General features: G+C 61.9%; 2 protein-coding genes across 4 annotated transcripts; one reads left to right on the top strand and one right to left on the bottom strand.

The window, feature by feature from the left end:
• The first annotated feature begins 6 nt into the window (after positions 1–6).
• Positions 7–4,424, top strand: IRF5 (interferon regulatory factor 5). 2 transcript variants are annotated; one of them, XM_053942428.1, is made up of 10 exons: positions 7–28; positions 770–1,133; positions 1,475–1,661; positions 1,927–1,979; positions 2,072–2,102; positions 2,179–2,460; positions 2,755–3,144; positions 3,451–3,569; positions 3,648–3,918; positions 4,291–4,424. In XM_053942428.1, exons 2-9 carry the CDS (start codon positions 963–965, stop codon positions 3,879–3,881), a joined length of 1,467 nt encoding a protein of 488 aa, XP_053798403.1. In that variant the 5' UTR covers positions 7–28; positions 770–962; the 3' UTR covers positions 3,882–3,918; positions 4,291–4,424. The 2 variants fall into 2 exon arrangements, with proteins under 2 accessions (XP_053798403.1, XP_053798402.1); XM_053942427.1 differs by having other exon boundaries at positions 4,263–4,424.
• On the bottom strand, positions 4,245–26,562 carry TNPO3 (transportin 3). 2 transcript variants are annotated; one of them, XM_053942426.1, is made up of 23 exons: positions 26,368–26,562; positions 19,951–20,151; positions 19,251–19,324; positions 18,428–18,584; positions 16,627–16,770; positions 14,712–14,887; positions 14,095–14,233; positions 12,940–13,086; positions 12,309–12,416; positions 11,876–11,967; positions 10,776–10,915; positions 10,518–10,709; positions 9,326–9,415; positions 8,752–8,830; positions 8,473–8,533; positions 7,899–8,028; positions 7,239–7,372; positions 6,701–6,795; positions 6,416–6,572; positions 5,903–6,070; positions 5,677–5,789; positions 5,002–5,092; positions 4,245–4,927 (listed from the first exon to the last, which is right to left on the bottom strand). In XM_053942426.1, the coding sequence occupies exons 1-22, from the start codon at positions 26,491–26,493 to the stop codon at positions 5,032–5,034; spliced, it is 2,784 nt and encodes a 927-aa protein (XP_053798401.1). In that variant the 5' UTR covers positions 26,494–26,562; the 3' UTR covers positions 4,245–4,927; positions 5,002–5,031. The 2 variants fall into 2 exon arrangements, with proteins under 2 accessions (XP_053798401.1, XP_053798400.1); XM_053942425.1 differs by lacking the exon at positions 7,899–8,028 and having other exon boundaries at positions 7,239–7,355.
• Positions 26,563–27,151: the final 589 nt, after the last annotated feature.

The following is a 27,151-nucleotide window of genomic DNA, read 5'->3' as shown; positions in this document are numbered from 1 at the left end:
GCGGCCCCGGGACCGGCCCCGAGCGCAGGTGAGACCCGGGGCCGCTCCCGATGGGCGCGGGGAGTCCGCGGGGTGGTCCCCGTGGGGTGGGACCCCGTGGGGAGGCGGCCGCGGCAGTGGGCGCTGTGGCGGGGCGATGCTGCGATGGCCGGGAAAAGGCACGGGGACACGCGGGGACAGTGCCCGTCCGTGACGGGGGGCGGCAGCCCCGGACACGCCGTGCCCGGGCGCGGTGGCCGCGGCCCGCCCGTGCGACACGCGTGGGCGCTGCCCCGCGAGGGGGGACGGGCGGGGTCTCCCCTCGCGGGGCTTCCGTGACTGCGCAAGGACCGCGGTGGGGACCTCGCGTGTCCCCGTGTCCAGCATGTGTTCTCCGTGTCCCCCCATCCCGCGTGTGCCACCGCCTGTCTCTGTGTCCCCCCCCTCATCCTGTGACCGTGTCCTCCCCATCCCATGTCACCCCTGCGTCCCTCCTTCCTCTCCATGTCCCCCGTCTCCCGCACGTTTCCCATGTCCCTCCACGTCCTCGTGTCCTCAGCGTTCCCCCGTGTCGCCACACGTGTCCCCGTCCCTCGTGTGTTCCCTGTCCCCTGTGTACTCCCTTTATCCACTCCGTGTCGCCGTGTCTCCCATCCCGTGTCCTCCCCTTGTCCCTCGCGTCCCCACATCCCCCTCACGTCCCACATTTCCTGTGTCCCACTCTCCCCTCGTGCCCCTCGTGTCCCTCCTGTCCCCTCCGCTTCTCAGCTCCTCTTTTCTTTCCCTGAAGCCACCGCAGCTTCTGCTTTCGGGCTGTCGGTGACGCCCCCGGACACCGGCGGGGGAGGCAGAGCCCGGGGCGGCCTCACGCACCCTCCCGGCCCCGAAAGCGGAACCGGGGCTCCCCCGGAGGGGCCGTGCGGGGCCCCTGTTCCTCTTTCGGACCGAGGGCGGCCCGCGGTGCCCGCTGGTGTCCCCAGGCCATGGAGCCCCCGCGGCGGGTGCGCCTCAAGCCCTGGCTGGTGGCCCAGGTGAGCAGCCGGCGCTTCCCGGGGCTGCACTGGCTCGACGCCGAGCACCGCCGCTTCGTCATCCCCTGGGGACAGGCCACCAGGAACGCCCCGGGGCCCCAGGACCACGACACCATCTTCAAGGTGACGCTGGGGACACGGGGCGGCAGTGACAATGGGGACGTGGGATGGGGGCCATGTGTCAGGGGGTGACAAGGGGGACACGGTGTGGGGACGGTAGGGGTACAGGAGAAACGGAATGGGGGTGACGGGGTGATGGGGTGACAATGGGGACACGGGATGGGTGACAGTGGGGGACAAGGGACAGGGGTGACAGGGTGACATGGGTGACGAGGGACACGGGAGGGAGTGACAAGGATGATGGGGGAGCACGGGATGTGGGGTGGCAAGGGGGACCTGGCACGTGGGGATGATGGGATGGCAGGACACGCAGGCGGGGGTGGCGGGCGCTAACCCCCCCCCAGGCGTGGGCGCAGGAGACGGGCCGGTTCCGGGCCGGGGACCCGCCGGACCCCCCGCGCTGGAAGGCCACGCTGCGCTGCGCCCTCAACAAGAGCCGCGAGTTCCGGCTGCTGCTGGACGGGCCCCGCGGGTCCCCGGCCCGGCCCTTCCGCGTGTACGAGCTCTGCGAGGAGGCCCCCGGGGGCGCAGGTACGGGGGGGCTCTGGGGAGCCCTTTGAGCAGCCCCCGAAGTCCCAGCACCCCACAAAGACGTGACATCCCACAAGTCCCCCACACCCACAAACCCCAGCAGCCCATGAGGACCCAGCGCCCCCAGAGACCTGGCCCCCCACAAGGGACCCACCCCCCTGTCAAGCCTCAGTGCCCCCTGAGTCCCCAGAACCCTCAATACCCCCCCCCCCCCACAGCACCACCCAGTTCCCTCTGCATTTCCCAGCCGCTCTCTCCCTTGCAGACGGGGGGGACGAGGATAACTATGGCTGCAGTGGGGAGGAAGACGTCAACCAGGTATCTGGGGGGGCTCGGGGTGGGGGGATCCCCAAACCGGGGGCACCTCAGAGGGCCAGGGGTGTCCCTGCAATGCCCACTCTGCCCTGCAGCTCCACAAGATGACATCCCTGAGCATCGATGGTGAGTGGGGGGCTCAGGGTGGGTCGGGGTGTCAGGGGGGCTGGGGGGCACCCTCTGACCCCCCTCTCTGCTCCAGACACGCGGCACGAGGGGGACCTGCTGCCCCCCTACCCCTGGCCCAAGGAGAAGGTTCCCCCTTTTGCCAACCACTGCCCCCCGGGGGGGCCCTTTGGGCCTCCCCCCCCGGCACTGCTCCAGGGGGAGGCAGGGGGCACCCACGGGGCCCCTGAGCTGCTCCCCGGGGCCCTCGCTGAGATGGGGCCCCCCCTGGCCCCCCCGGGGCCCTCGTCCACCTGCCCGGTGGCACCGACAGAGCACCTGATCCCCGACCTGCTGGTCAGCCCGCACATGCTGCCACGTGAGCAGGGCAGGGGCGCAGGGGGGCGCGGGGTGGGGTGCTCATGGGGGGTGCTCATGGTGGTGGCCGGGAGGATTGGGGCGGCCATGGGGTGGTGGGACAGAGGTGATGATGGGTGTGGGGTGGCCATGGGATGGATGGCAGTGGCCGCTGGGTCGTTGGGTGAAGGGTGGCCACGGGGTGGCTGGATCGGGGTGGCCGTGGGCACAGAGCGGCTGTGGGATGGATGAGGGTGGCCAGCTGGAGCGGTCCTGGGGGCTCCCTGGCCCCGCTGACCCCGTGGCCCCCCGGCAGTGACTGACCTGGAGCTGAAGTTCCAGTACCGGGGCCGCCAGGTGTGCGCCCTGACCGTCAGCAACCCCCACGGCTGCCGGCTGTTCCACAGCAGCCTGGAGCCCACGCGGGAGCAGGAGGAGCTCTTCGGGCCCCTGACGCTGGAGCAGGTGCCCTTCCCTGCTCCCGACACCATTCCCAACGAGAAGCAGCGCTTCTACACCCACCAGCTGCTGGACGTGCTGGACCGAGGGCTCATCCTGGAGCTCCAGGGCCAGGACCTCTTCGCCCTCCGGCTCTGCCAGTGCAAGGTTTTCTGGACAGGGCCCTGTGCCACTCCCCGGCCCGGCCCCAACCCCATCCAGAGGGAGACAAGGACCAAGCTCTTCAGCCTCGAGGGCTTCCTCAACGGTCAGAGGAAAAGGGGGGTGGCCCTGTGTCCCTTGAGGGCAATGGATTGGGACGGAGAGGTCAGCCAGGGTGGGGGCACACTGGGCACATGGGCACCTGGTGACATGAGGGGGACAAAGGTGTGACAGGGACGCCAGGTAGAATGGGAAGACACCAGCTGGCACACAGGAACCTGGTGGAACAGGGGGAATGGAGCTGGGATGGGGGTCACCAGCTGGCTCTCGGGGTTGCCCTCAGTGGGGCGGTGGTGGCCCAGGCAGACGCGAGGCCCCGTCCTGTCCCTCACCTCGGCATCGGGCCCCGCAGGCCTGATCCAGTTCCAGAAGGGGCAGACCCCCACCCCGCCCCCCTTTGAGATCTTCCTCTGCTTCGGCGAGGAGTGGCCGGACCAGAAGCCCAAGGAGAAGAAGCTGATCACGGTGCAGGTGAGGGGCCGGGACCCTCGGCTCTCCCGGGGACACGGGCGGGGTCCCTGCCCCGGTGACGCCCTGCGGCTCCTGCAGGTGGTGCCGGTGGCGGCGCGGCTGCTGCTGGAGATGTTCTCCGGGGAGCTGTCCTGGTCGGCCGACAGCATCCCGCTGCAGATCTCGCACCCCGACCTCAAGGACAGGATGGTGGAGCAGTTCAAGGAGCTGCACCAGCTCTGGCAGAGCCACCAGCGGCTGCCGCCGGCGCAGCCCCAGCCCGGCCCCTCCGCAGGGCCCTGGGCGCTGCCCCCCGGCCCCCTGCCCCACTGACAGGGACACGGGGACAACCGTGGCACCGCCAGCCGGGGTGAGTCGCTCCGTGGCCATCGCGGCTGGTGGGGCCGGGGCCACCCAGCACCACCCTCGTCCCTGTCCCCAGCCCTGTCCCCATGCCCGTCTCCCCAGAGCAGCAGCGCTGCAGGGGAAGGGGACCGTGACCCCACACCCTGGGGCAGCTCCACACGCCCCTCCCTGCACTGCCCAAGGATCAGCCCCCTCGGATTTTGGGGGGAAAAGCAAGAAAACGGGCTGGGGCCCCCTTGGACCTGGAGCCCCCAGGGACGGGGGGTACCCAGCGCTGGGGGGGGCGCAAAGCAGCCCCAGCCCTGAGAGAAGAACCAGAGGGACCTCAGGTTTTAATTTATTTTTCAGTTTTTTGTTGTTTTTTATTGTTCTCGAGATGGCTACACACCCCCAGAGGGAACCGCATGCGCCCGCCCGCCCTGCCTGCACTCGAGCCACCGCCTCCTACCCCAAAAATCAAACCAAAGAAAACCCCGAAAAAGGGAAGAAAAAAAAAAAAAAAGAAAACAATCAAACAAGAAAACAAACAAAAAAAGCAGAACAAAATAAAATATAAATCTCTATTTGCAGAGTCCGTCCCGCCTGTGTCGTCTCTGGGAGTCGGCACCAGGCAGGCCACGGTGGGCTCAGGGGGGCAGCGCCCCAGGACTCCCACACTGACCCCCATCTTCCATAACAATTTGTATTGTTTGTTTTTTGTTTGTTTCTTTTCCTTCTTTTTGTCTCCATTTCACAGAAAGTTTTTCTACTTCTTTTGCTGCCGGGCGAATCCGAGTGGATCCGTGAGACTCTGGTGCCTGGTGGGTTGCAGTTGGGTTGGAGGTGTTCCCCTTGGGCTGTTGCTCGTGGCGGCGGCCGAGCTCGGGGCCGCGAGGCCGCCGGGCAGGCGGGACCCCCGAGCCGTCCTCCCGTGGCTCCGGACTCCGGGACGCGCTGGAGCGGGCGAGAGCCCTCGGCTGATTGTGGGACACATTCTTGGGTTGCTGTTTCCTGTCTTCTCCTTAAAGACATTCCTGGGAGGAGGAAGGGAGCTTCAGCCCTTTGTCCCCGTCCTGTGGGGCGGGGGACCCCAGAGCCAGGCCCTTACCTGGGAGACAGGTGCCACGTGGAGCCGGAGCTATCGGAACAGGCGGGTGAAGTCCCTCAGAGCCCAGCAGACTTGTTTACATTCCTCAGCACTGCAAGACAAGGGGTGACCCCAAGGCGATGTTTGGGACCCAGGGAAGGTGTCCTGCCGAGGGATGGGAGCTGGGAGCGTGGCAGCTCGGCTCCGAGGTGTTGGGAGAGATGAAGGGACAATCATCAGGGCAGAACGAGGTCGACAGCCCCCAGGACTGTCCCTGGAGGAGATCTGTGTGCCACCACCGTGGTGGCTGGGTGGAAAGAACCAGCTGCCCCCAGGCACTTGGCCTCTGGGATTTGTCCAGGGACAAGATGGAGCCAGGCAGAGGGAGTCAACATTCCCAAAGCAGCTGGTGGCCCTGGGAAGGGACAGGCCCAGGCAGGGCCTGGCAGCTGGAACCAGTGACTCACATGGATGAGGAGGTGGGTCGGGAAGGGCCGGCAGCTCCGCAGGGATCGGGCCGGGCAGAAAACCCGTTGGGTGACGGCAGCGGCGCCGCGTGGCCCCCAGGGTTCCGTGTGCCCGTGCAGGCAGATGGCACATCCCAGCAGGATGAACAGCACAGGCAGGGCTGGGGGCTGCTGGATGCCAGCCTGAAGGAGGGAGCTGGTGCCAGCTGGAGACCCTGGTGCCACTCACCTGGTGACCTGCTTGTGGAAGTCGGTGAGCTGTTTGTGTGTCACCTGGATGGCTCCACCCGTGGTTTCCTTTGGCAACCCCTTCAGCGAGTTCTCCAGCCAGCGGCAGAACGTCTGTGCCAGGGAAAGGGAGGAACTCGGAATGTGGAGCCCGGCTTGGCTCCTGGGCCCTGCCTCGGCAGAGCTTCGGGGTCCCAGCCCCGCCCTCTGGGGGTCCCTCCCCTCACCGGGCGGTCGATCTGCATGATCTCCCAGAGCACCTCGGCGACGTCGGGCAGGGTGTAGGGTGGGAGGCAGAAGCAGCACGTCTGCAGGAGCTGGTTCACGAGCTGCTGCCCCAGCTGGGTCATCACCTGGTTGATGAGCTCCTTCCGCACCTCAAAGTCGTCCTCATGCTGTGGGAGGAAGGAGAAGGGGGTGGGCAGGACCTGGGGACAGGGGCACACTGGTCCTGGGGACAGGGATAAGCTCCTCACTCTGGAGGCAACTCCCAGAGCTTCTCTGCCAGCAGTGGTGGAGAAACCAGGGTGGTTTGTGGGGACAACAGGACAGGGCAGATGGGGATGATGGGGCTGACAGGGTTTGGAGCAGCCTGGGACAGTGGGAGGTGTCCCTGCCATGGCAGCGGGTGGAACTGGAGGGGTTTTGAGGTCCCTTCCCACCCAACCCATTCCAGGATTCCATGGTGACATCCACACGGAGGAGGAGCCTCCTGAGGAACGTCCCCGTGCATCACTCACATCGTTGGCCACCCCAGTGTGGATCAGATCCCGCAGGAATTTCATGACGCTGCAGTTGGCGTCCCGGTGGTCCAGGGTGGTGGCAGCGATGGCCCACTGCAGGATCGGGATCATCACCTGGCTGCGCAGGAGGGTGACGGGGCTGCGCTGGATAAACCTGCCCGGGAGACAGACGGACGTCAGGGCAGGCCCTGCCTCTCCCCACTCCACTGCTCCCACAGGGCCCCCCACGGGGACCCTCCACGAGGGGAGAGGGGCCGGGTGTCCTGTGGGAGGAGGTGGCACCTGGCTGCCAGGCGGAAGAGGTCATCCACGGTGTCCGGGTGGTTCTGGAGGCCATTGGGTTGCTCGAGGAGCTGGAAGGTGGGGATGCAGAGAGCCTGGGGAGAACAGGGATCCATCAGCAACTACCTGGGATCACTCCTCAAGCTGCCCTTCCCCACATGGAACAGGCTAGGGCTGCCCCATCCCTGCAAGTGTCCAAGGACAGGCTGCAGGGGGCTGGGGACAACCTGGGATAGTGGAAAGTGTCCCTGCTCTTGGACAGGCTTCAAGGTCCTGTTTCACCAAAACCAGTTTGAGATTCTATATAGACTGGATATTAGGGAAAATTGCTCCTGGAAAGGGCTGTCCAGCCCTGGCACAGCTGCCCAGGACAGGGGTGGAGTCCCCACCCCTGGAGGGATTGAAAAGCTGTGTGGATGCGGCACTTGGGGACACGGTCAGTGGTGGCCTCAGCAGTGCTGGGGAATGGTTGGACTCAATGTGCTCTGAGGGATTTTCCACCCTGAGTGACGCTGTGATCAGGGTAGGTGGGCCCCACCTGCAGCATGTCGAGCAGGCCCTGCCGGCAGCCCTCCTCCATGCCGTACTCATCCACCAGGATGCTGCCCAGGTAGAGGAAACAGGAGTGCTGGTGTTCCCGGTACACATTCACCATCTGGGGAGACAGGAACGCTGCACAGGCACCGCCAGATCTGCCCTGACCCCACACCCCTCCGGGCCCAGCCTGTCCCCTGTGGGCAGGGACATCCCAACGGACTTGCTCAGCTCCTGGGAGCATCTCTGTGCTGAGGCTCCCTGAGCCAGCAGCGCTTATCCATGGAAGCTTCTCTTTGGAACCTGGCAGGAGCCAAGCGGAGCAGGGAACACCCAGCTCTGGGATTCACGGATCCTTCCCTCAGGCTGGGTTACCTCCCCAGGGAGCTGCACCATGCAGGGTTTCACACACCTCCCAAATCACACACACACACACACATGGGGATCCACAACCCGGCATCCCCCACCTCTTCCAAAGCCTCTCTCCTCCCCAAGGGTTTATGTTAGAATTCCCAAGACTGCCAGGATTCACTGCAGCACCTCCCAGTGCCCACAGCCATCCCCGCGACGCTGGCGGCAGCCGCAGTGACCTGAGCGAGGCCCCCGAGCCAGCTGCGTCCCCCGTGTCCCCCAGAGCCCGGTGGCCCAGCCGCACCTGGGTGACGAGGGCTGCAGCAGCGCGGCGAGCCCTTGCCCACGCAGCGCACGGCGAAGCGCAGGCAGCGGCAGCAGCGCTCCACGATCCGGTTGTCGGCACTGTGCTTGTTCAGGGTCTCCGACAGCACCGGCCAGATCTGGGCACGGACGGGTGGCAGGGGTCACACCTGACTGCCCATTCCCTCCCGGTCCCCACAACACCCAGATCCCAGTGAGGGGCAGCAGATGAGGGACAAAAGCTTTCTGGAGGAGCCTGGGGTAGTTGATCCCTTCCGGTGCAGCGTGGCAAATGGGACACGGGCAGGGAAACCAAACACCTGGGATGTTCCCAGAGCCAAGGCCTCTTCCAGAGGGTTGAAGGCTCAAATTTTCTCCTCCACACCCCAATCCCTGCTTCCGCGAGGGACAGGAGGATGCCCCACAGCTCCCCTCCTGTGCAGCCCTGGGCAGACACGTGGATCCACTGGCAGCCAAGGATTGGGACTCTGTACAACACCCAAGGTACCCCCATACCTGGAAACTCCCACCCCAAAACCCCGCACCAGAACCCTCTCCCCAAATCCCAGCCCTCTCCCACGCACCTCCTGAATCACTTTTTGGCACGGGTGCACCTGGCCGTTCTCGACAATGGGGTTGGTGTGTCTGTGGGAACAGCCAAGGGTTAAGGGGAGTTTGGGATTAAAGCCAAGGAAAAGGGTTGGAGCTGTTGGAAGTGGACCAGCAACTGGCTTGGGGGGGCACCTCAGGAGCTGGAACCTGGGGAAGCAGAGACTTCCAGCCCATTCCCCAAAGGCTGGGGAGAAGGAGGCGGTGCAGAGTCAGGCTCTGGGGGAGCAGCAGTGCCCCAGCTCCTTCCTCACCTGAAAATGACAGCGAGTCGATCCAGGGGCACTGTAGGGTCTGAGGAGAGGCCATTGCTTGGCTCCTGGGAGAGCAGCTGGAAAATGAGGGAAAAGACAGGATTTCAGGAGCACAGGCAGCCCTGGGAAGACACTGCCTGGACACTGACACCACCAACAGCACCTCTTCACCTCCTCAGGTGGGACTTAGGGAAGGGCTCAGTCCTGGACACGTCCTGTGTGGGTGCTGGGCCCTGCCCCCATGGAACAAGTGACAGGATGAGAGGGAACAGCCTCAAGATGAGCCAGGGGAGGGTCATGTTGGACACTGGGGAAATTATTCCTGGCACAGCTGCTCAGGGCAGGGGTGGAGTCCCCATGCCTGAAGGGGTTTAAAAGCCGTGTGGATGCGGCACTTGGGGACATGGGCAGTGGTGGCCTTGGCAGTGCTGGGGAACAGCTGGACTCCAGGGGGTCCAGGGGCTTCTCCAACCCAAACAATTCCATCACTCTAGGATACACCTCTGACTCTGAGGACACAGTTGCTGTAGCAGGGCTGGCCACTGTCCCCACTGTCCACGACTTTAGACACACCTTTTGAGCGCCAGCACCTGCACGGCGCAGAGCTCGCTCAGGCACTCCGAGATCTTCTCCAGGGGCAGCCGGGCCAGCACCAGCGCCGTCCCTGCAAGGACACACACGGCTCAGGAGCAGGGATGCAGCACAGGAGGGTGGCTGGGCAATGACATTCCCAGATGGAAAGGCTGCGGGACAGGGGCAGGGCCTGGGAGAGCTTCCCTGCAGCTGAACCTGGCTCTGGCTGAACCAGACACCGAAAACTTCACTCCAGCAGGGAGTGACGCTGGTGGGAGGGACAGGGACAGGCCAACGGATGCCACAGGCACCTCTGGGCCTGCTGCGTGTCCCCAGTGTCCCTGTCCCAGTCCAGCAGCACTGTGAGATCCCGGGAAGCTCCAGGGAAGGTGCTTTGGGGCTCCCAGCCATGGAACATGAAGAGCGTTGAGCTGCTCCCACTCCCATGGGCAGCAGCTCACTCCCAGCTCCGGCACAGCCAGGATCTGGCTGTGGTGCCAAGCACCAAGGGGAAACCTCCCTGGCTTGTTCTAAGGGAAGGGGAGAAAACCCTTTGGCAGGGAGAGGAGCAGCTCGGCCAGCGTTGGGGCATTCAGTGGAACAAGGGGAGTTTTGTCTGCCATGGCAGTACGCAACTGCAGGGAAGGCTCCCTGGTTCTGGGGGTAAAAGTTCCAGCAGCACTGGAATTCATTGGAAATCTTTAATGCACATCCCCAAAAACAGCCATGGCTGAGGACGCTCATGGTGCCTAACAGTCCAGTGAGACACCAACACTCTGAGTTGAAAATCTCCATTCTCGAGCCCAAACTCTCTAAAATGATCAATACTCCCAAATCTCCACCCTCTGTGTCCAGCAGGTGATTCCCAGAGTTTGGATGGAGCAGTGGCCCACTGCCAGCCTGGCTCTCAGCATTTCCCACATGTTCTTTGCACATATCTAGCCCAGGACACTCCCTGAGCTCTGTCTCAGGGATGGGGACCCGTTACCAATCTAGGATTTATTTCTGCCTCCAGCCCCAAGGGAACTCCTGAGGATGCTCTGCATGTGGAATGGGACTTGGGGCCCATCAGGACAAACGCCGTGAGGATAAGGCTCAGCACCCTGGGGAGCAACTCCCATGGATACCCCAGCAGTTTCCATGGATACCCTGGCAGATCCCACAGACAACCCCCAGACCCCACGGATACCCACCCTTGAGCAGCCCCACGGCAGCCTCGGGTGACAGCGCGAAGGAGTCGAGGGCGCGGGCGATCTCCAGCAGCCCCGAGAAGTGCTGGGCCATGTGGTCCCGGCACACGGAGCAGATGTTGTGGATGGCCTTGGCCGCGGCCGACGCCAGGCGCCGGTCACAGAGCCCCTTCATCAGGTAGCCCAGCACGGGATCTGCAGAGACAGGGGGCGGGTCAGGGGGCGGCGGGCGCGGCGGGGCCGCGGGGGAGCGGGACTCACCCAGGAATTGCGGGTTCCTGTCCACCACCTCGCTCATCTCGCCCACCAGCTCGATGCTGGTGTAGCGCACGGCCGTGTGCACCGACTCGGGCAGCCGCACCACGCCCTCCAGCACCTCCACCAGCGTCGGGTTGTTCTCCCTGTGGGACAGCCTCGGCTCAGCGCCCGGAGCGGGCCGGGAGGGGCCCCACTGCCGGACAGGACGCTCTGAATGTGGAAAGTGACGTGGAGCACACTGGGACAAACCCTGCGAGGATGGGGCTCAGCCCCACGGGTACCAGTGCCACAGCAGGGAACAGACAGGGAACACCAAACACCTCCAGGGAGAGCCCCACCACTACTGGGGGACACGAGAACCAGGCGGGTTCATTATTTGGGAACTGCCTCCTCCGCTGTAGGAGAGTGTGATGGGGTGATCCTGGGCTGGAGTTCCCAGTGCTTCCAGCCAGCGCCCCCAGGAACAAGACATTGGAAAAGCGAGCAGGAGCAGCCTCAACACAGATAACACGAGATGTGAAGGGACTGAGGTGACTCCTCCAGGTGCCTGGAGAGCAGGGGGATAGGATTCCCAGCCTCACAAGGACGGGAGGGATGGTGTTACCAGCCTCCTTGGGAAAAGGAGTGGTGGCAATCACAGCCAGGGAAGAGAGGGATGGGCATCCCAGTGTCCCAAGGGTGGGAGGGACAGCATTCCAAGCCCAGGGAAGGTCAGCTGGGTTGTCCCACTGGTGGCAGTGCACAGGACTCGCTGTGGGCTCAGCACACTGGGTATCACCTGTCCATGCTTCCACTGCCACTAACATAGGAGGAAACACTTTCAGTGACTTAACCATCCCTAAGGATACCTAGGAAAACTCCACCTGGATGTGGAAGGATCCCCAGTGAATGGTTTGGGTGTGAACGGACCCCAAAGCCCCTCCAGTGCCACCCCTGCCATGGCAGGGACACACCTTCCACAGTCCCAGGTTGTTCCAAGCCCCAGTGTCCAGCCTGGCCTTGGGCATTGCCAGGGAAGGGAAGGTCCTCGGGATATTTGTGGTGTCCGTGTCGCACAGAGGCAGCCCTGGCCCCCAGCCCCCCTGGCCACAGGCAGGACTCACTGGTCGACGCTCTTGGCGATGGAGGCCATGATGAAGAGCACAGCTTCTGTCACCTCCCAGGGCGGGTTCCCGTCCTTGAGCGTCGCGTAGAGCTGCAGGAGGGGACAGTCACCGAGGGGCCACGAACCCCCATCACCAACCCCTGCCCCAAGGCCCTGTTCCTGACCCCTCCCTACCCCCAACTCCCACCCCAGCTGTGGGCCCACAGAACCCCATATTCCACAGGCCACCCTGACATTGTGGGACCACAGTGGCTTTCCCTAAAATGTCAGAAACCTCCAGCTGCTCCCACACCTCCTGCTCTCCAGAGCAGCTCCCACCACACTTCCTCATGCACAAGATGTGTGTGATCTCCTCCAGTCCCAAAAGCCACCAGGGCTTGGTGACCCCCCTTGGCATTTGCCTGCACCTCACTGCACTCCCACAAACCCACCTGAGCAAAGCACTCCACTGAGCCCACCAGGAAGATCAGGTCTTTCACCAGGTCCGAGACACGCATCCGGAACTCCCCGAAGTCATCGGTCTCCTCCGGGACACCCTCCTGAGGGAGAGGAGGGAGAGCACAAGGGCAGCTCAGGGGAGTTCAGGTTCCCACTCAGCCACAGCCAGGGGAACACCAGTGATTCTGTTTTAAGGAGATACAGTATTCCTGCCCTCCTGTCACAGACCAGGCTGCCGGAGGGACTGGAGAATTGTGCCCAAGGAAAACATGACCAGCCTGAGCACACACTGTGTATTCCTGCTCCACCTCCGAGGGAAGGAAGGAATGGGAAGCAAGTGAATGAGAAGGAGAGGAGACAATAAACCATCCCAGACTGCATGGAAGATAGCAGCTGTGGCTAGTGAGCCATGCCATCCTTATCCCAACAAAACTGCCTCAAGCAGGGACAACGCAGCTCTCAAAGGGGACACACACACATCCCAGTGCCCCAGCTGTTCCATAGGGACACACACACATCCCAGTGCCCAGCTGTTCCATAGGGACACACACACATCCCAGTTCCCAGCTGTTCCATAGGGACACACACACATCCCCCTGCCCAGCTGCTCCACAGGGACCTTACGTGGTCGGAGTCGAGCTGGCAGTGCCGGGCCAGCGCGTGCAGCAGGCGCTGGATGTAGGCTTTGAAGATGCTGTGGATCACAGCATCGTCCGTCTTGTACAGGTGCTCCCCCAGTCTGTACCAGAAGTTAAAGGAAATTTCTACCACCTGTTTGGAAAGAAAAATGCAGCATTTTGTTACAGAATAGCAGAACACAGAATGGTTTTTCCCCCACTCTGTAAGTGGTCCCGGTGCAGAAACTGACACCCTGGCCCTGGGTGGCAGCAGTGGCAGCACCACAGACGTGTGTCGGAGCTGCTGTGCCACACAGCAGTGACACAGCAACCAGCTGCCCCAGATCCACCGATTTCTCTGCCTTTCAGTTAATAAAGGCTTGGGACCCCACAGTGGCACTGAAGAGCTGCCCCAGCCCTTGGCAGCCAAAGCCTCTCTGGCCCAGAACCACCCCAGAGTGAAGCCTGGGGCTCTGGGAGCAGCTCAGGCTGGAAGTGGGTGCAGCCCCTTTGTGGTGGGTTCTTTTATTTCATGTGTGGTTATTGCACAAAAACCACGAGTGTGGATTTAGTCAGGAGCAGCTGCAGAGCTCCATGGTCCCCTCAGCACTCAAGGCACAGGATGAGGTTGTGGCCAAGGAAAACTGAGCTTAACAGACCTGGGAAGGGAGGAAAAGGGGCCCCGGGACCCCAGGGAGTGCATGGGGCTTGCTGGAGCACAGCCGCTCTGCATCTCCTATGGCAAACCAGCCAGGCAGCAGCTCCCATCCACTGAACACAGGCAGGGACCAGTTACTGGCACTTAATTAAAGGTTTGGGAAGAATAAAAGAATAAAGACTTAAATAAAGGCTAAAAAGAGACCAAAACAATGACAAGTTTTGCTCCTTAGGCAGGTGGGCGGGAGCTTTGATGTGAACCAGCATTTCAGTCACCCACAGGGCAAAATTCCCAGGAACTACAAATCCCCACTGAGCTCGACTTTAATGTGTGGGAAAGCACTAACAGGGGTTTCAGAGCCGTGCTGGCAACCCGGACTTGCAGGACACGCAGAAGGGAGGAAATGCCCTGCCCGTGAGTGCAGAGCGGGAATTGCAGAGCCAGCAGCTCCCAGGGACCCCGAGTGTGGCAGCAGCAGGGAAGAAGTGCCTGGCTCCTGCTCACCTCGTACTGCGGGTGCCCCGCGCAGATGAGCAGCAGCTCCAGCGTGCGCAGGTCGCCCAGGCCCTGGCCCGGCGTGCACACGATCTTGTCCAGGAAGGTCTCGCACAGCTCGGTGAACACACGGCAGTAGTTGAGCACCCTGCGGAGGGACAAGGGTTGGATCAGCCTCACGGGCTTTACCCCATTGCAGGGCAGGGCTGGGCCAAAATGTGCCCAGAGCCTTGGCCGGAGCAAGAAACCCCAACTTCTGCTTCTCCAGCAGCTGGGAAACACTTCAGCAGGGGAAGTGGGTGCAAACACTGGACTCCAATAAGTAAATCTGCTGCAATACTGATCTCAAACTTCTCCAAAAGCCCAGTGAGGGCAAGGTTCCAGTCCAGCCCAGCCCCCTGGCCCCTCCAGGTCCCTCTTGCAGTGAGAGGCCCAGACCTCCCCCCAGGATTTGGGTGTGACCCCACGAGTGCCCAGCACAGGGACGGGCACTGCCCAGCCCCAGTGCCCCCAGCACTGCTGGTGCTCCTGGCACTGGTATCTCCGTTTGGAGGGACATGGCACCAGCTGGGTCAGCGCTGTCCTGCCCATCCCTCCCAGACACAGCACAGGTCCCTGTCCCTCACTTGTCCAGGTCCTCCCGTGCCACAGCCATGTGATAGGCACTCTCGAGGGTGAGCACGCCCTGGAAGAGCTGCAGGGCCAGGGGCAGGTTGGTCTCCACGTTCTCGATGGCGTAGAGGGCCGAGCACACGCAGTCCGACGCAGCCTCGTGCAGGTTGGACGAGGTCTTGTCCTGTTGCTGCAAGGCACAAAAGCCCAGCAATTATCAAAGAATCCTGGAATCTCCTGAGCTGGAAGGGCCCCACAGGGATCACAGATCCAGCTCCTGGCCCTGCACAGACACCCCAACAATCCCAGCCTGGGCATCCCTGGGAGGGGAGCTCCAGCAGCCTCAGGGCTGTGCCCATTCCCCAGGGAGCCTGGGCAGTGCCCAGCACCCTCTGGGGAAGAACCTTTCCTGCTTTCCAGCCTGACCCTGCCCTGGCACGGCTCCAGCCGTTCCCTGGGTCCTGTAACTGGTCACCAGAGCAGAGATGGGAGCTGCCCCTCCACTGCCCCAATTGTATAATGCAATCAGACAGTAATGAAACCACCAGGTTTTTGTTCTTGTTCCCACAATGGTTGGATTTGATACTGGAGATCTATTCCAACCCAAAGAATTCTGTGGAAACACTCTGTAGAGGTCCTGCACAGCCACAGCCCCCACTCCCCCCCACCAGCCTTGTAACCTGCTTCCCTAGACACTCCAGGTCAGACTGACCCTTCCCCAAGGGACCCTGGCAAATTCCCTGGCAAACACAGGAGGGAAAACACCAGCTGGAAGCCAGGGCAGCTTGGAAGGAAGGAAACCATCATACTGCTCATCACCTGGCTGGACAGGGAGTCATCACTCCCACTGGGAGGAGAGGTGGGAACTGGGGAGTCCTTGGTGGGGAAGGAGACGAGGATGTGTGGAATATTTGTGTTTCCACAAGGATGTGTGGAATATTGACCAGGGATGGCTGTGGGAGGGTCAGTGAACTCCATGGGTGGTGACTGAGTGAGGGGATTTACAGGGAAGGAGACAGGACATACAGAGAACCAGGAGAGAGCAAACAGGGAAGAAACAAAGCAGAGACTCCGAGTCCTACTGAATGAGGTCTCAACAGATTTTGGAAACAATTCCTGGTGCCACTGAAGAGAGAAGGGGAGGAAGGAAAAACACCCCACCTAAAGTGCCATTAACCACTAAACAGGCTGGTGAGCCCCACAGCCTGTCCTGGGAGCAGCTCCTGCTACAGCTCCACTCAAAGCAGGATCCCACATGGATATTCAGGATCCTGCATGGGTATCTTTCCTTGGGAGCTCTCATCTGCATTTGTCATTGATTGAATCATGGAAATGAGGGATCCCATGGGAGAGAGCGAGGAGGGACAATCTCTGCAGCAGAAACCTCTGTCCTCCAGGAACTCCTCGCTCTGGCTCCACTGCCTGCCTGCCCTGGCTCCGTGGCACAGGACTCTCCACACCTCCAGCTCTCCCACACTCAGCTGGACAAACACCCCAACACCTCCAGGAGGGGATCTCCCAAGGATAAAGGGTCAGAAAAGGAATACTGCTTTACTGACAATCTGGGAAGAAACCAAAATAACCTCAACCCCCCTGATCTTCCAATGCCCAGCCACAAGGATGACAAACCTCACCTGGCACCCCCTGGGTGGGACAAACCTCACCTGGCACCTCCTGGGTGGGACAAACCTCACCTGGCATCCCCTGGGTGGGACAAACTTCACCTGGCACCTCATGGGCAGCAGGACGTCCCTGCCTGCCCTTCCCAGCAGAGGGACTGCCTGCTCTGTGGAGCTGATCTGGCCCAGAGGGAACCAGAGAGTCCCTACACGACACAGGAGGGATGAACCCCTGCCCCACGCCTCAGTCCTGCTGGGATTCCCCAGTGCCCCCGCCCCGGAACCCCCCTACCTCCTGGGAAACACTCACCAGCACCTCGAAGAGCAGGGACAGCAGCTTGCTGTTGGCCATGAAGGTGCTGTCCAGGACACCCAGGTTGAACCAGCTGCCCAGGCACCGGAAGATTTTGATGAGCATTTTCTCCTCGTTGCCCGCTTTCTCCACACACGTCACCTGTGGGGACACGCAAGAGCCAGTCAGGATCTGACTCCAGCGGGTGATCCATGAGAAATAACCAATAACATCCTCTGGAGTCCACATGAGAGCATTCCAGAGGCAGGCTGCTCCCAAAGGCCCTGTCACCAACAGCCCTGGACTTAGTGAGAGGGAGGGACAGAGCCCACAGGAGCAGGAAGAGCAGCTGGAGCACCTCCCTCACTCCCACTGCTGCAGGATCCCGTGTCGGGCCAGCGCAGCACAGCCATCAGAGATGTTCACACCTGACAAATCCCAGTTTAACCCTTCTCCCAGAAAACAACCTCTGCAGAGAGCAGCTGGTGCTGAGAGCCAGGGATGCCCAAGGGACATTCCAAACATGCCACCCCAGCGTCCAAGCCAGGATGTGCTGAGATGTGGGATGGCAGCAGCTCATTCCCAGTGCTGACCAATGCTCCAGCTGCGGCCCAGCGCCAGCAGAGCCCTGCCCAAAGCCCCAGCCTCAACTGGCACAGGGAAAGGGGAAGAAGTGGACAGGCAGGACATGGAAAAAGATCCCAGAACCCCTGGACTGGCCCAGGAATCCTTGTACAAGAGCCTTCCAGAGATCTTCTCCCCTCACTTGACACTTCAGTCCTAAAGGCAGAATGCTGGACCTCATCACAGTCCCTGGAATGCTGCTTTAACCCCTCATTTTGTAACTGAAGAGGGGAATTTGGCATTTCAATCCTACACAGAAAATATACATTTGGCTCTTCAGGTAGGTGGTGGAAATGCCCATGCTGGCACCAGCAGGGAAAGCTCAGGAAAGCTTCAGGCAGGTGCAGAGGGGGCAGGAATGTGCAGGGACAGGGCCAGCCCTTGCTGATCCCGTCAGCTCTAAGCAGCTGTGAGCACGAGAGAGGTGACACTGCCTGTGTCCCCAGCACGTCAATCAGGATCTCACAGGGATGCTGGGAAAAGCTGGGGCTGGACATGGCTGGAGGGGACAGGCCAGTGCGAGGGTTTCCTGATGTGCCAGCTGGGATATCCCAGGGGTCCCAGGAAACGATGGGGCTGGAGAAGACAGCATAGTGTGGGGACTCCTGATACACCAGCCAAGATCTCCCAGGTATCCCTGGAAAAGCTGGGCTGGCTGGGCAGGATGGCCCTGGACAGGCACTTGAGGAAGGTGAAGGAATTCCAGAGTGAGCAAGGACTTGCTCAGACAACTTATCCCAGGAACAGGTGGAGCTGGGCTGCCCCAACAGCTGCAGTGGCACTGGCAGGGAACTGCTGGATAAACGTGGAATGGGGGAACAGGCTTCTCCAGCAACACCTGAGCTGCTGGGCAGAGGACACAGCTCAGCTCCATTTCCTGATACAGGGTAAGGGGAAGCAGCCTTGAGCTGTGCCAGGGGAGGCTCAGGTTGGATCCTGGAAAAATTCCTTCCTGGAAAGGGTTGTCCATCCCTGGCACAGCTGCCCAGGGCACAGGTGGAGTCCCCATCCCTGGAGGGATTTCAAAGCTACGTGTGTGTGGCACTCAGGGACACGGTCAGTGGTGACCTTGGCAGTGCTGGGGATGACTGGACACGTGGGGGCTCTGAGGGCTTTTCCACCCCAGACAAGGCCACGGTCCCCTGAGGCAGGCTGGGCCGTGGGGCAGGGGCAGCTGCAGCTGGAGGCTGCTCACCAGCAGGGACACCACGGTGCTGGAGTAGTAGGCCAGGTCCTCGATGATCTCGGTGCGGCGGTTGGCCCCGATGCGCAGCGAGCGGCTGTGCACCTCCTCGGGCAGCACCGTCAGGATCTCCAGCAGGAAGGGCAGCGACGTCACGTCATTGCTGTACCTGCCAGGAGGGACAGGGGACACCTCAGCACTGCGGAACAGCAGTGCACCCCGGACCACGGCAGGGCTTTAAGGTCCCTTCCCACCCCAAGCACCCCACGATTCCATATCCCACGGATTCGGCAACAGTCCTGCCTCAAGGACAGGCAGTGTCCAGCCACAGCCCTGCCAAGAGGAGCCTCCAGGATGGCTCAGCCCAGATTTCCAACAGAGCAGTGACAGCAGCTTTCCCAGCCCATGAGCTCTGGGAGTCCAGGTGCCACTGCCCAGACAAATCCCATCCCCTCCTGTTGCCAACGGACACAGGGCCACCTCAGGGTGGTGGCAGCCCCAGGGGCTGTTGCTGTCACTGTGCAGCAGCGTGTGGCATCCCATGGGGACATCTGGGGACACCCAAGAGTGACTGGCTCCAGCCCCACTGCTCCATTCCACAGCACAGACACAGCTGAGGGAAAGAGGGATTGTCCCTAACAAAACAGGGATGAGGAAAAGCGCTGAGTGTTGGGCTGTGAGCAGGGAAGCATGAATGGCAGACAGCCCCTCCTGCCACCACCCAGGGCAGCTGAAATCAGCCATCACGGGAGAAAAACTTCCCTTTCCTGCACCACACCCGCCTGACACAGCCCAGGGAACAATCCCCAGGCCAGGGGCAGGAACAGTCACTCACTTCTCCACCAGTGTCTGCACACAGCCCTTCCACGAAGCCATCTGCAGGGCGAGGTCAGCTATTGCCAAAGCAAGCTGGAAGGGAATGGAAAACACAGGGATCAGTGTGGGGAGTGCTGGGATGTGCCCGGGAAATAGGGCTGGCAGGCAGCTCTGGAATCCACCCCTAACATCCCTGCCAGCAGGTAACTCAGGAATCATTCCCAACATGGCCCACAGGCAGGGAATTCCGGGATCCATCTCCCAATCCCTGTCTGTGCACAATCCACGCGGTGAAGTGCAGAACACCAGCTGCCCCGAGGGCTGACAATCCCTGCCACAACATTCAGGGGCTGATGGAGCACTGTGGCTCAGCCTGGGGGTGTCAGGGCCCCCAGTGCCACAGTACTGGATATGGATAATGGCAATGAAGCGTGCAGAGAAATCCCCCTGAACACCCAGGGCACTGCAAGGTTTGGTCTCCATGGCAGAGCACAGGGACAACCCCTGCTCCTCCTCTCCAAACAGCAAACGAGGATGAAATAATGGATGCAACTAAAGGAACCAAGTGATGAAGGAGGGAAAATAATCTTGTGCCAGGCTGGGAGCAGGGATCAGCCTTCCCTGGATCAGTTTTCCAGCCCAGGGAGAGCGGTCCCAGAGTGACTGCCAGGAGCAAGACGCAGAAGGAGCAGCTCCATCCCTCCTCTGCCATCACCAACCTGTGTGACAATGACCGGGGACAGGTCCTTCAAGTTCTGGATGTGGGACAGCAAAGAGTCCCGGAGTGAGGCGTGGGAATCCGTGGGGAGTTCATAGAATGAAGTTTGGATCTTCATCTTCATGGTCTGCGCCGCAAAGTAGCAGGACTCCACATCCTGGTGGATCTGCAGCAGCTGGTCCGAGATCTCCCAAGCATGGACCTGTGGGAAAGCCACGGTGTGGTCAGCGGGCAGGGCCGGGGGGGTCAGGCTGCTGCAGACAGTCCAAATTCCCCAATGGAAACACAGCCCTGTCCTGCCAGAGCGAGTCCAGAGGATACCCCGGAGCTCCTCCAGGGCTGGAGCCCCTCAGCTCCCAGGGATCCAGGCCAGGAGAGCTGGGAATGTTCACCTGGAGAGCAGAAGGCTCCAAGGAGAGCTCAGAGCCCCTGCCAGGGCCTAAAGGGGCTCCAGGAGAGCTGCAGAGGGACTGGGGACAAGGCCTGCAGGAACAGGACACAGGGAATGGCTCCCACTGCCAGAGGGCAGCGATGGATGGGATCTTGGGAATTAGGAATTCCTGGCTGGGCTGGAATTGCCAGAGCAGCTGGGGCTGCCCCTGGATCCCTGGAATGTCCAAGGCCAGGCTGGGCACTGGGGCTGGAGCAGCCTGGGACAGTGGGAGGTGTCCCTGCCATGGCAGGGTGGCATTGGAGGTGGCACTTCCCACCCAACCCATTCCATGACTCCCCAAACAGCCCTGGCTGCAGAGCCCACACCGTGCTGCCATCCCCAGGCTGGGGCTGGGCAGGTGCTGGCACTGGGACACCCACCCAAGGAGCTGGAGGGACAGAGCAGCTCCATAACAGACCCTACACGGGCAGAGAGCCCACAGCTCCTATGGGAGAGCAGATTCCACAGGGATCCAATGCCCCACCCTTGCAGGAAAGGGCAACCAGAGGCTTTTCTGGGCTAGGTGGAGTCTCACATGGAAACAAACACGGAGAGAGCCCAGCAAGGCACAGGTGGCAGAGGGGCTTGGATAAAGGTCTCCCCAGGAGGGAGACCACAATATGGAATCCCAGGACTGAGGACACCAGGCCCATCTGAGGGCCCACACCAGGACTCCAGAGCAGAACAGGGATGTGCCCGAGAGCTGGAGGAGAGCCAGGAAGGAGCCTGCCCGGCCTCAGGGCAGCTCCAGCCGGTGCCAGGCTGGTCTGAACCCAAAGGCTCGGTCCTGAGTGTGGGATCAGGGCACTGGTGAGCCAGGGAAACACCAGACAGACTCCAGAGCCCCCTGGCTGGGCTGGGGCATGGAACAGATTCACTGAGTCCCAGAGTCACTGAGGGTGGAAAAGACCTTTAAGACCATCCAGTACAACCTGAGCCCCATCCCCACCCTGTCCCCAGCCCACAGCACTGAGAGTGCCACGTCCAGTCCTTCCTTGGACACCTCCAGGGATGGGAACTCCAAACCTCCCTGGCCAGCATGGTTAAAAATCCCAAATCCAGCTGATGTGGAAACCTAGGAACAAAATTTGAATCAATTCCATGACCTTCGCAGCCCTTGTCTCTGACAGCCTTTGGGCCACAGGACTTCCCTGAGCTCAATCCAGAGTGAAATAAAACTTCTGCATCCCTAAAACCCAGCTCTGGTCCTCATTCCAGCCTCACTAATGAAGGCAATTCCATCACAACCCTTGGCCAGTCACTCCAACAGCCAAACAGCTCTCTGTTATAAACCACCGCCTGCCCAACCTCACTTCCAGCTGCATTCCAGCCGGGAAGACAAAATAATCCCCTTTCCAAATCCACCCCCAGGCAGGACAGCCGTGCCCAGAGGCTCCACCCCACCAGTGCTCCAGACCCAAATCCTGGGCCAGGGCTCCCAGGGCTCTCCAGCATCACAGAGGGGAACAAAAGGGCAACACCAGGCAGGATCAGCATGATCCAGGCTGATTCCCAGGAAAACCCAGTCTCTTGCACATGGAAAAGGAAAATGTTATAGTTGGCAATAGCACAAGGCCTAGTTCCTGATCCCACTCCCAGAATTCCTGCTAGGAGCTCTTTCCATGGCCACTGGAGCCTGGAATGCAGCTGGAGCCAACTGCAGAACCCAAAGGGCCCAGACAAGCTGGGGAGGCTGGGACCCTCAGCACCCCACGTGCTCCCCTCTCCCCTTCCTCCTTTCCACAGAATCCTCTGAGCTGGAAACCCCCGGATCCCTTCCAGTCCAACAGCTCCCCAGCACTGCCGAGGCCACCACTGCCCCATGTCCCCAGGTGCCACATCCCCACGGCTCCTCAGTCCCTCCAGGTTCAGCCCCCACGGCCGGTGGATCCATCCCTGCCACATCCAGGCGGAAGCACTCCTGGGAGAACAGGGCATTCTCCCCACCGAGTGCAGGTCCCTCACCACCACTGACCACAGCACGGCCAAGGAGAGCCCTCCCAGAGCCTTCGGACAAGCTCCTCTGCCCTTTCCAGGCTCTGCTCCTCCTTTCCCAGATGCCTCCACGACAGGTGCTGTTCCATGGTCAGGATCTCCTGGTGTAAAACTCGCCTGGAATGACTCTAACAGGAAGTGAGAAAAGCCTGGAGCCAGTGCTGTCATGACATCCCCCCTGGATTTACTTATCCTCACAGGGAATTCCCATGCTGGGAACAGACAATAAGTTGAACTCAACACCTACAACAGCCAGAATCCCACCAAACCCTCTCACTGAACTCTTTCTCCCCTCAATCACGGGCTGGTAATTCCCAGTTTGGATGGACACGGTGGCAGACACGGGAGATCCTCCCAAACCCACCAACCCCAGGGCACATGGATAATCTGTCTGGGAACCCAACTCAGCAAAGAGCACAAATATTAATGGGCTGTGAGCACCAAAGAAGCTGTTTCTATGCCTGAAACTCCTCATGGCACATTCAGGAATTCTACAAAGCCAGAGGATTTCCTTCCCAGAAAGCACTTCCTGAACCCCCACTAAAACCCAAACCAATCTCCACTCAATCCACACCAAAATCCCAACACTCAGGTCATAGCCATGGATCCACATGGATCCATTCTCCCAGGGAATGGAACATTCTCCCAGGGCTCTGCTCCAGACACCAGGGATGCAGAGAAACTCCAGCCATTAAGCTGGGAAAGCTGGGACAAGGCCAATCCCACACTGGGTACAGTTCCTCTGCCTGAGGAAACCCCAGCTAGTCTGCAATCAGCCTTCACACAGCTCCCAGCACACGGCTGGCTGAAGGATCCGCAAATTCTGGGATTTAGGTCAACTTGCACCTTCAGCCGAGCTCTCCAGCACTGTGCAAGCTCGGAGCTGCTCTGCCACGTCCGGCCCCATTTCCCAGGAACAACCAGCAGGAAAGGCCAGAACGAGGCTGCCGGGGGAGCTGAGGGACAAACCTGGGCCCCCAGGGCCCTCCAGACCCAAAGCTGAACCCACGTCCTGCCAGAGGTGCCAGGGATGGGAACTGCGGGGATCTCACTCAGGTTTGGGGGTGCCCAGTGCCAAACCTGAACCCCCACAGAGTGACCCAGGCACCCGAACTCTGCTTCAGGCTTTGCTTTCTCATCCCCACGAGGGGATGTGTCCCACACACACAGTTTCAGAAGGCTTCAACCCACACACAGCGACACCACACCTCAGAGGGCTGCAGGCATCTGCCTTGCTCTGTACCCCCCTTTTATCCCCCCACGTTCATGCGTGGCACCTGTGTGCCCTCTGTGCCCCGTGTGGTGGCTCAGCACACCTGGGCACTCCATGGCTCAGTGCTGCCAGCGCTGCTCACCTGCTGCTCACAGCTGTGCCCACGGGGATGGGGCTGGGGCAGCCCCACGGCCAATCACCCAAACTGCACCCACACCCAAGGATCTCCCTGTTCCCACTGCCATCACCCAAACTGCACCGACACCCAAGGATCTCCCTGTTCCCACTGCCATCACCCAAACTGCACCCACACCCAAGGATCTCCCTGTTCCCAGCATCTCCCTGTTCCCACTGCCATCACCCAAACTGCACCGACACCCAAGGATCTCCCTGTTCCCACTGCCATCACCCAAACTGCACCGACACCCAAGGATCTCCCTGTTCCCAGCATCTCCCTGTTCCCATTACCCATCACCCAAACTGCACCGACACCCAAGGATCTCCCTGTTCCCACTGCCATCACCCAAACTGCACCGACACCCAAGGATCTCCCTGTTCCCACTGCCATCACCCAAACTGCACCGACACCCAAGGATCTCCCTGTTCCCACTGCCATCACCCAAACTGCACCTGGAACGTCACAGGCCAGGCTGGACACTGGGGCTGGAGCAGCCTGGAACAGTGGGAGGCATCCCTGCCATGGCAGGGGTGGCACTGCAGGGGCTTTGGGGTCCCCTCCCACCCAAACCATCCCAGGATTCTGTGATTACAACTCCAGAAAGGCAAAAGCCAGCGGGAACCCCACCCTGAGAGCTCGTCCCAGCAGAGGCAAACGGGACAGAGCTGAGCAGGGCTGGGCGCTGCGGAAGGGGCACAGACTGCCCAGGGGTGCCAGCAAACAGCCCGTGACAGGTGGCACTGCAGGGACACGGCTTGGCACACAAGAGGATCCAAGCAAACATCCCCTGGGGGGTTAATGCCAGTGCCTCCATCCAGATCAGGGCACGGGGACACCTGAGGGACAAACAGCCAGCGCCCAGCCAGGGCCACCAGTGTCACAGTGACTCCTGTCCCACCAGTGTCACCAAGCTGGGAAAGGTCCCACTGGAGCATCCCAGCCCATGCCAGGGAGCTCCTGCTGTGCAGGGTCACCTCAGTGCCCCCGCCAGGGCTGGGACAACCCAGCAGCTCCGAGGAGAGGAGGTGCTGGACAGAACCAGGCTGGGCCAGAACACCTGGGGAATAACTGGGATTCCTTCTGGGAGCAGCTCAGAGAGGAGCAGGGGGAATAACCCAACAAAAGGGGAGAAGCAGGAATGCTGCTGCCCTGGGGCTGAGCTGAGTTAGTAACAACGTTGTTATTGCTGTTTTTATTATTATTATTGCTATTATTACTACTACCATTCTATCAGAAACAGCCCAGGGAAAAGCCCAGAGAAACTGGAGCAGAGAGCCCGGGATTCCCAGATACTCGGGAAGACAAATCAGTCCCCAAAACCCAAACTCTCCAGGGGATGGGGCGGCCTGACCTGGGGACACCCCTTTACCCAACAGCAATCCTGGGGGGCTCACCCAGGCAGCCCCCAGCCCTACTGGGTGATCCCAGATCTGGGGGTCCCTGGGACAGGGACTCTGGGGTCTTACCCAGGTTCAGGGGAGCCTGGGACAGGACCCATCCCTGAAACGAGCACGTCCCTCCTCCAGCTGCCCCGAGATCTCTGTTCTGGCAGAGCCCCTGCCCCGGGGGAGATGGGGGGAGCAGCAGCAGAGCCCCCCAGACCCAGCTATGGACGTTCCCTTGGGAACTCCGATGGGAACTGCAATGTGGCTGCAGCACTGCAGGGAATTCGGGGGGAAATGGGGAAAACACGAGTTTGTGGGAACAGAGCGGCAAGATTGGCCAGAGGGTGGGAAGGGGCTGGAGCTGAGCTGCTCGGAGAGCAGGGAAGGCCAGGACACGGCTCCTCCCCGACCCCAGGGCAGGGAATCTTGTCCCGCCCCCGGGGAGGGCTTGGGGAAAGGGGGCAGCACAGAGGGGACACTGCCCAGCTCCGGGGTGGGGAAACATCCACCCCCGGAGGGAGGCGGGGACAAAGCAGCTCCAGCAGGAGCCCCCAAAACCCCGACAAACGCCCCAAACCCAGGGGTGTGTCCTGAGGGCTCAGGGGACGGGAAGGAGGCCTCGGCTCCATCCCCTCACGGATGCCGGCGGCTCCCTCGCCCCGGCCGGCAGGAGAAGCCCAGATTTCCCTCCGGGAGCCTATTCCCCCTTCCCGGCTACCTCAGGACTGTGCCAAACGTCCCAGCCCCTTGTTCCTGGTTACTCACGGAACCGGGGAACAGTTTGGGTGGGAAGGGAGCTCAGAGCCCCTGCAGTGCCACCCCTGCCATGGCAGGGACACCTCCCACTGTCCCAGGCTGCTCCAGCCCCAGTGTCCAGCCTGGCCTTGGGCACTGCCAGGGATCCAGGGGCAGCCCCAGCTGCTCTGGCAATTCCAGCCCAGCCAGGAATTCCCAATTCCCAAGATCCCATCCATCGCTGCCCTCTGGCAGTGGGAGCCATTCCCTGTGTCCTGTCCCTGCAGGATTGTCCCCAGCCCCTGTGCAGAGCGCTCCCAGGAATGGGGCAGCCACAGAGCAGCGGGAAGCGGCAGCGGCGGGGTAGAGGCTCCTCGAGGCCGCCAAGGAGCCGCCGTTCCCTGCCTCGCCCCACCCCGGATGGGGCCCGAGGCCTCCCCGCGAGCCCGGGCCCGGTACCCGCCGCCCGCGGCTCTCACCGAGCGCTGCAGTTCGCCCAGCCAGCAGCTCGCCCGCTCCTTGCCGCTGGGGTCGGGGTCGTGGTAGAGCGCCTGCACGGCCTGCTGGACGAGCTGCAGGCTGGGCCGGCCCGGCCCGCGCTCCATGGCCGGTCCCTCAGCGCCGCCCGCCCGCCGCCATCGCCGCTCCGCCGCACCGGGCCGGCCCCCGGAAACGCGCCCGTGCGCCTTCCGTTCCGCGTCCTTCCGTTCCGCCGACCTCCCTCGCCGCTGCCCGCTCCGCCCCGTTCCGCCCCTTCCATCTCATCGCATCTCATCGCATCCCATCCCAACCCGTCCCGTCCCGTCCCATCCCATTCCATCGCGTCCCGTCCCGCCCTCTCCCATCCCGCCACGGTTTGTCCCACCGGCCCCCCCTCCACGCCCTGCCCAAAACGGGTTTCCGGCGGTGCAGCGGCCAAATGTGTCCGGGCGCACTCGGCGCGGCGGGAAGGGTCTGTGCCCCCCCCCCCAAACCGGAGCGTGGGGCCCCGGCACCCCCCGGCACCCCCGGCCTGTCCCGAGGGCTCCAGAGACCCCCCCAAACCGGAGCGTGGGGCCCCGGCACCCCCGGCCTGTCCCGAGGGCTCCAGAGACCCCCCCAAACCGGTGGGCCCCCGGCACCCCCCGGTACCCCCGGCACCCCCGGCCTGTCCCAGGACTCCCGCTGCCCCGGGGGTCCCACGGGGGTCCCGCTGCCCCCCTCCCGGTGAGCGGTCCCCGGGGGCTCGCTCCCCCGGCAGTGCTAGCGCCCCCAGCCCCGATG

The sequence above is a fragment of the Vidua chalybeata genome, chromosome 5 (assembly GCF_026979565.1).
Source record: "Vidua chalybeata isolate OUT-0048 chromosome 5, bVidCha1 merged haplotype, whole genome shotgun sequence".
Classification (NCBI taxonomy): domain Eukaryota; kingdom Metazoa; phylum Chordata; class Aves; order Passeriformes; family Viduidae; genus Vidua; species Vidua chalybeata.
Note: the sequence above shows the minus strand (reverse complement) of the source record. Positions and strands in the feature narration are given on the sequence as shown.

Bases quoted from the DNA above. Each gene is read 5' to 3' on its own strand.
- IRF5 (XM_053942428.1), top strand. From the start codon at position 963: ATGGAGCCCCCGCGGCGGGTGCGCCTCAAGCCCTGGCTGGTGGCCCAG. The intron at 2,103-2,178 runs GTGAGTGGGGGG...TCTCTGCTCCAG, and splicing joins GACATCCCTGAGCATCGATG to ACACGCGGCACGAGGGGGAC. The intron at 3,570-3,647 runs GTGAGGGGCCGG...CGGCTCCTGCAG, and splicing joins AGAAGCTGATCACGGTGCAG to GTGGTGCCGGTGGCGGCGCG.
- TNPO3 (XM_053942426.1), bottom strand. From the start codon at position 26,493: ATGGAGCGCGGGCCGGGCCGGCCCAGCCTGCAGCTCGTCCAGCAGGCC. The intron at 12,417-12,939 runs GTAAGGTCCCTG...CCTCTCCCTCAG, and splicing joins GCCAGCTCGACTCCGACCAC to GAGGGTGTCCCGGAGGAGAC. The intron at 6,071-6,415 runs GTGAGTGATGCA...TTCCTCCCACAG, and splicing joins ACACTGGGGTGGCCAACGAT to CATGAGGACGACTTTGAGGT.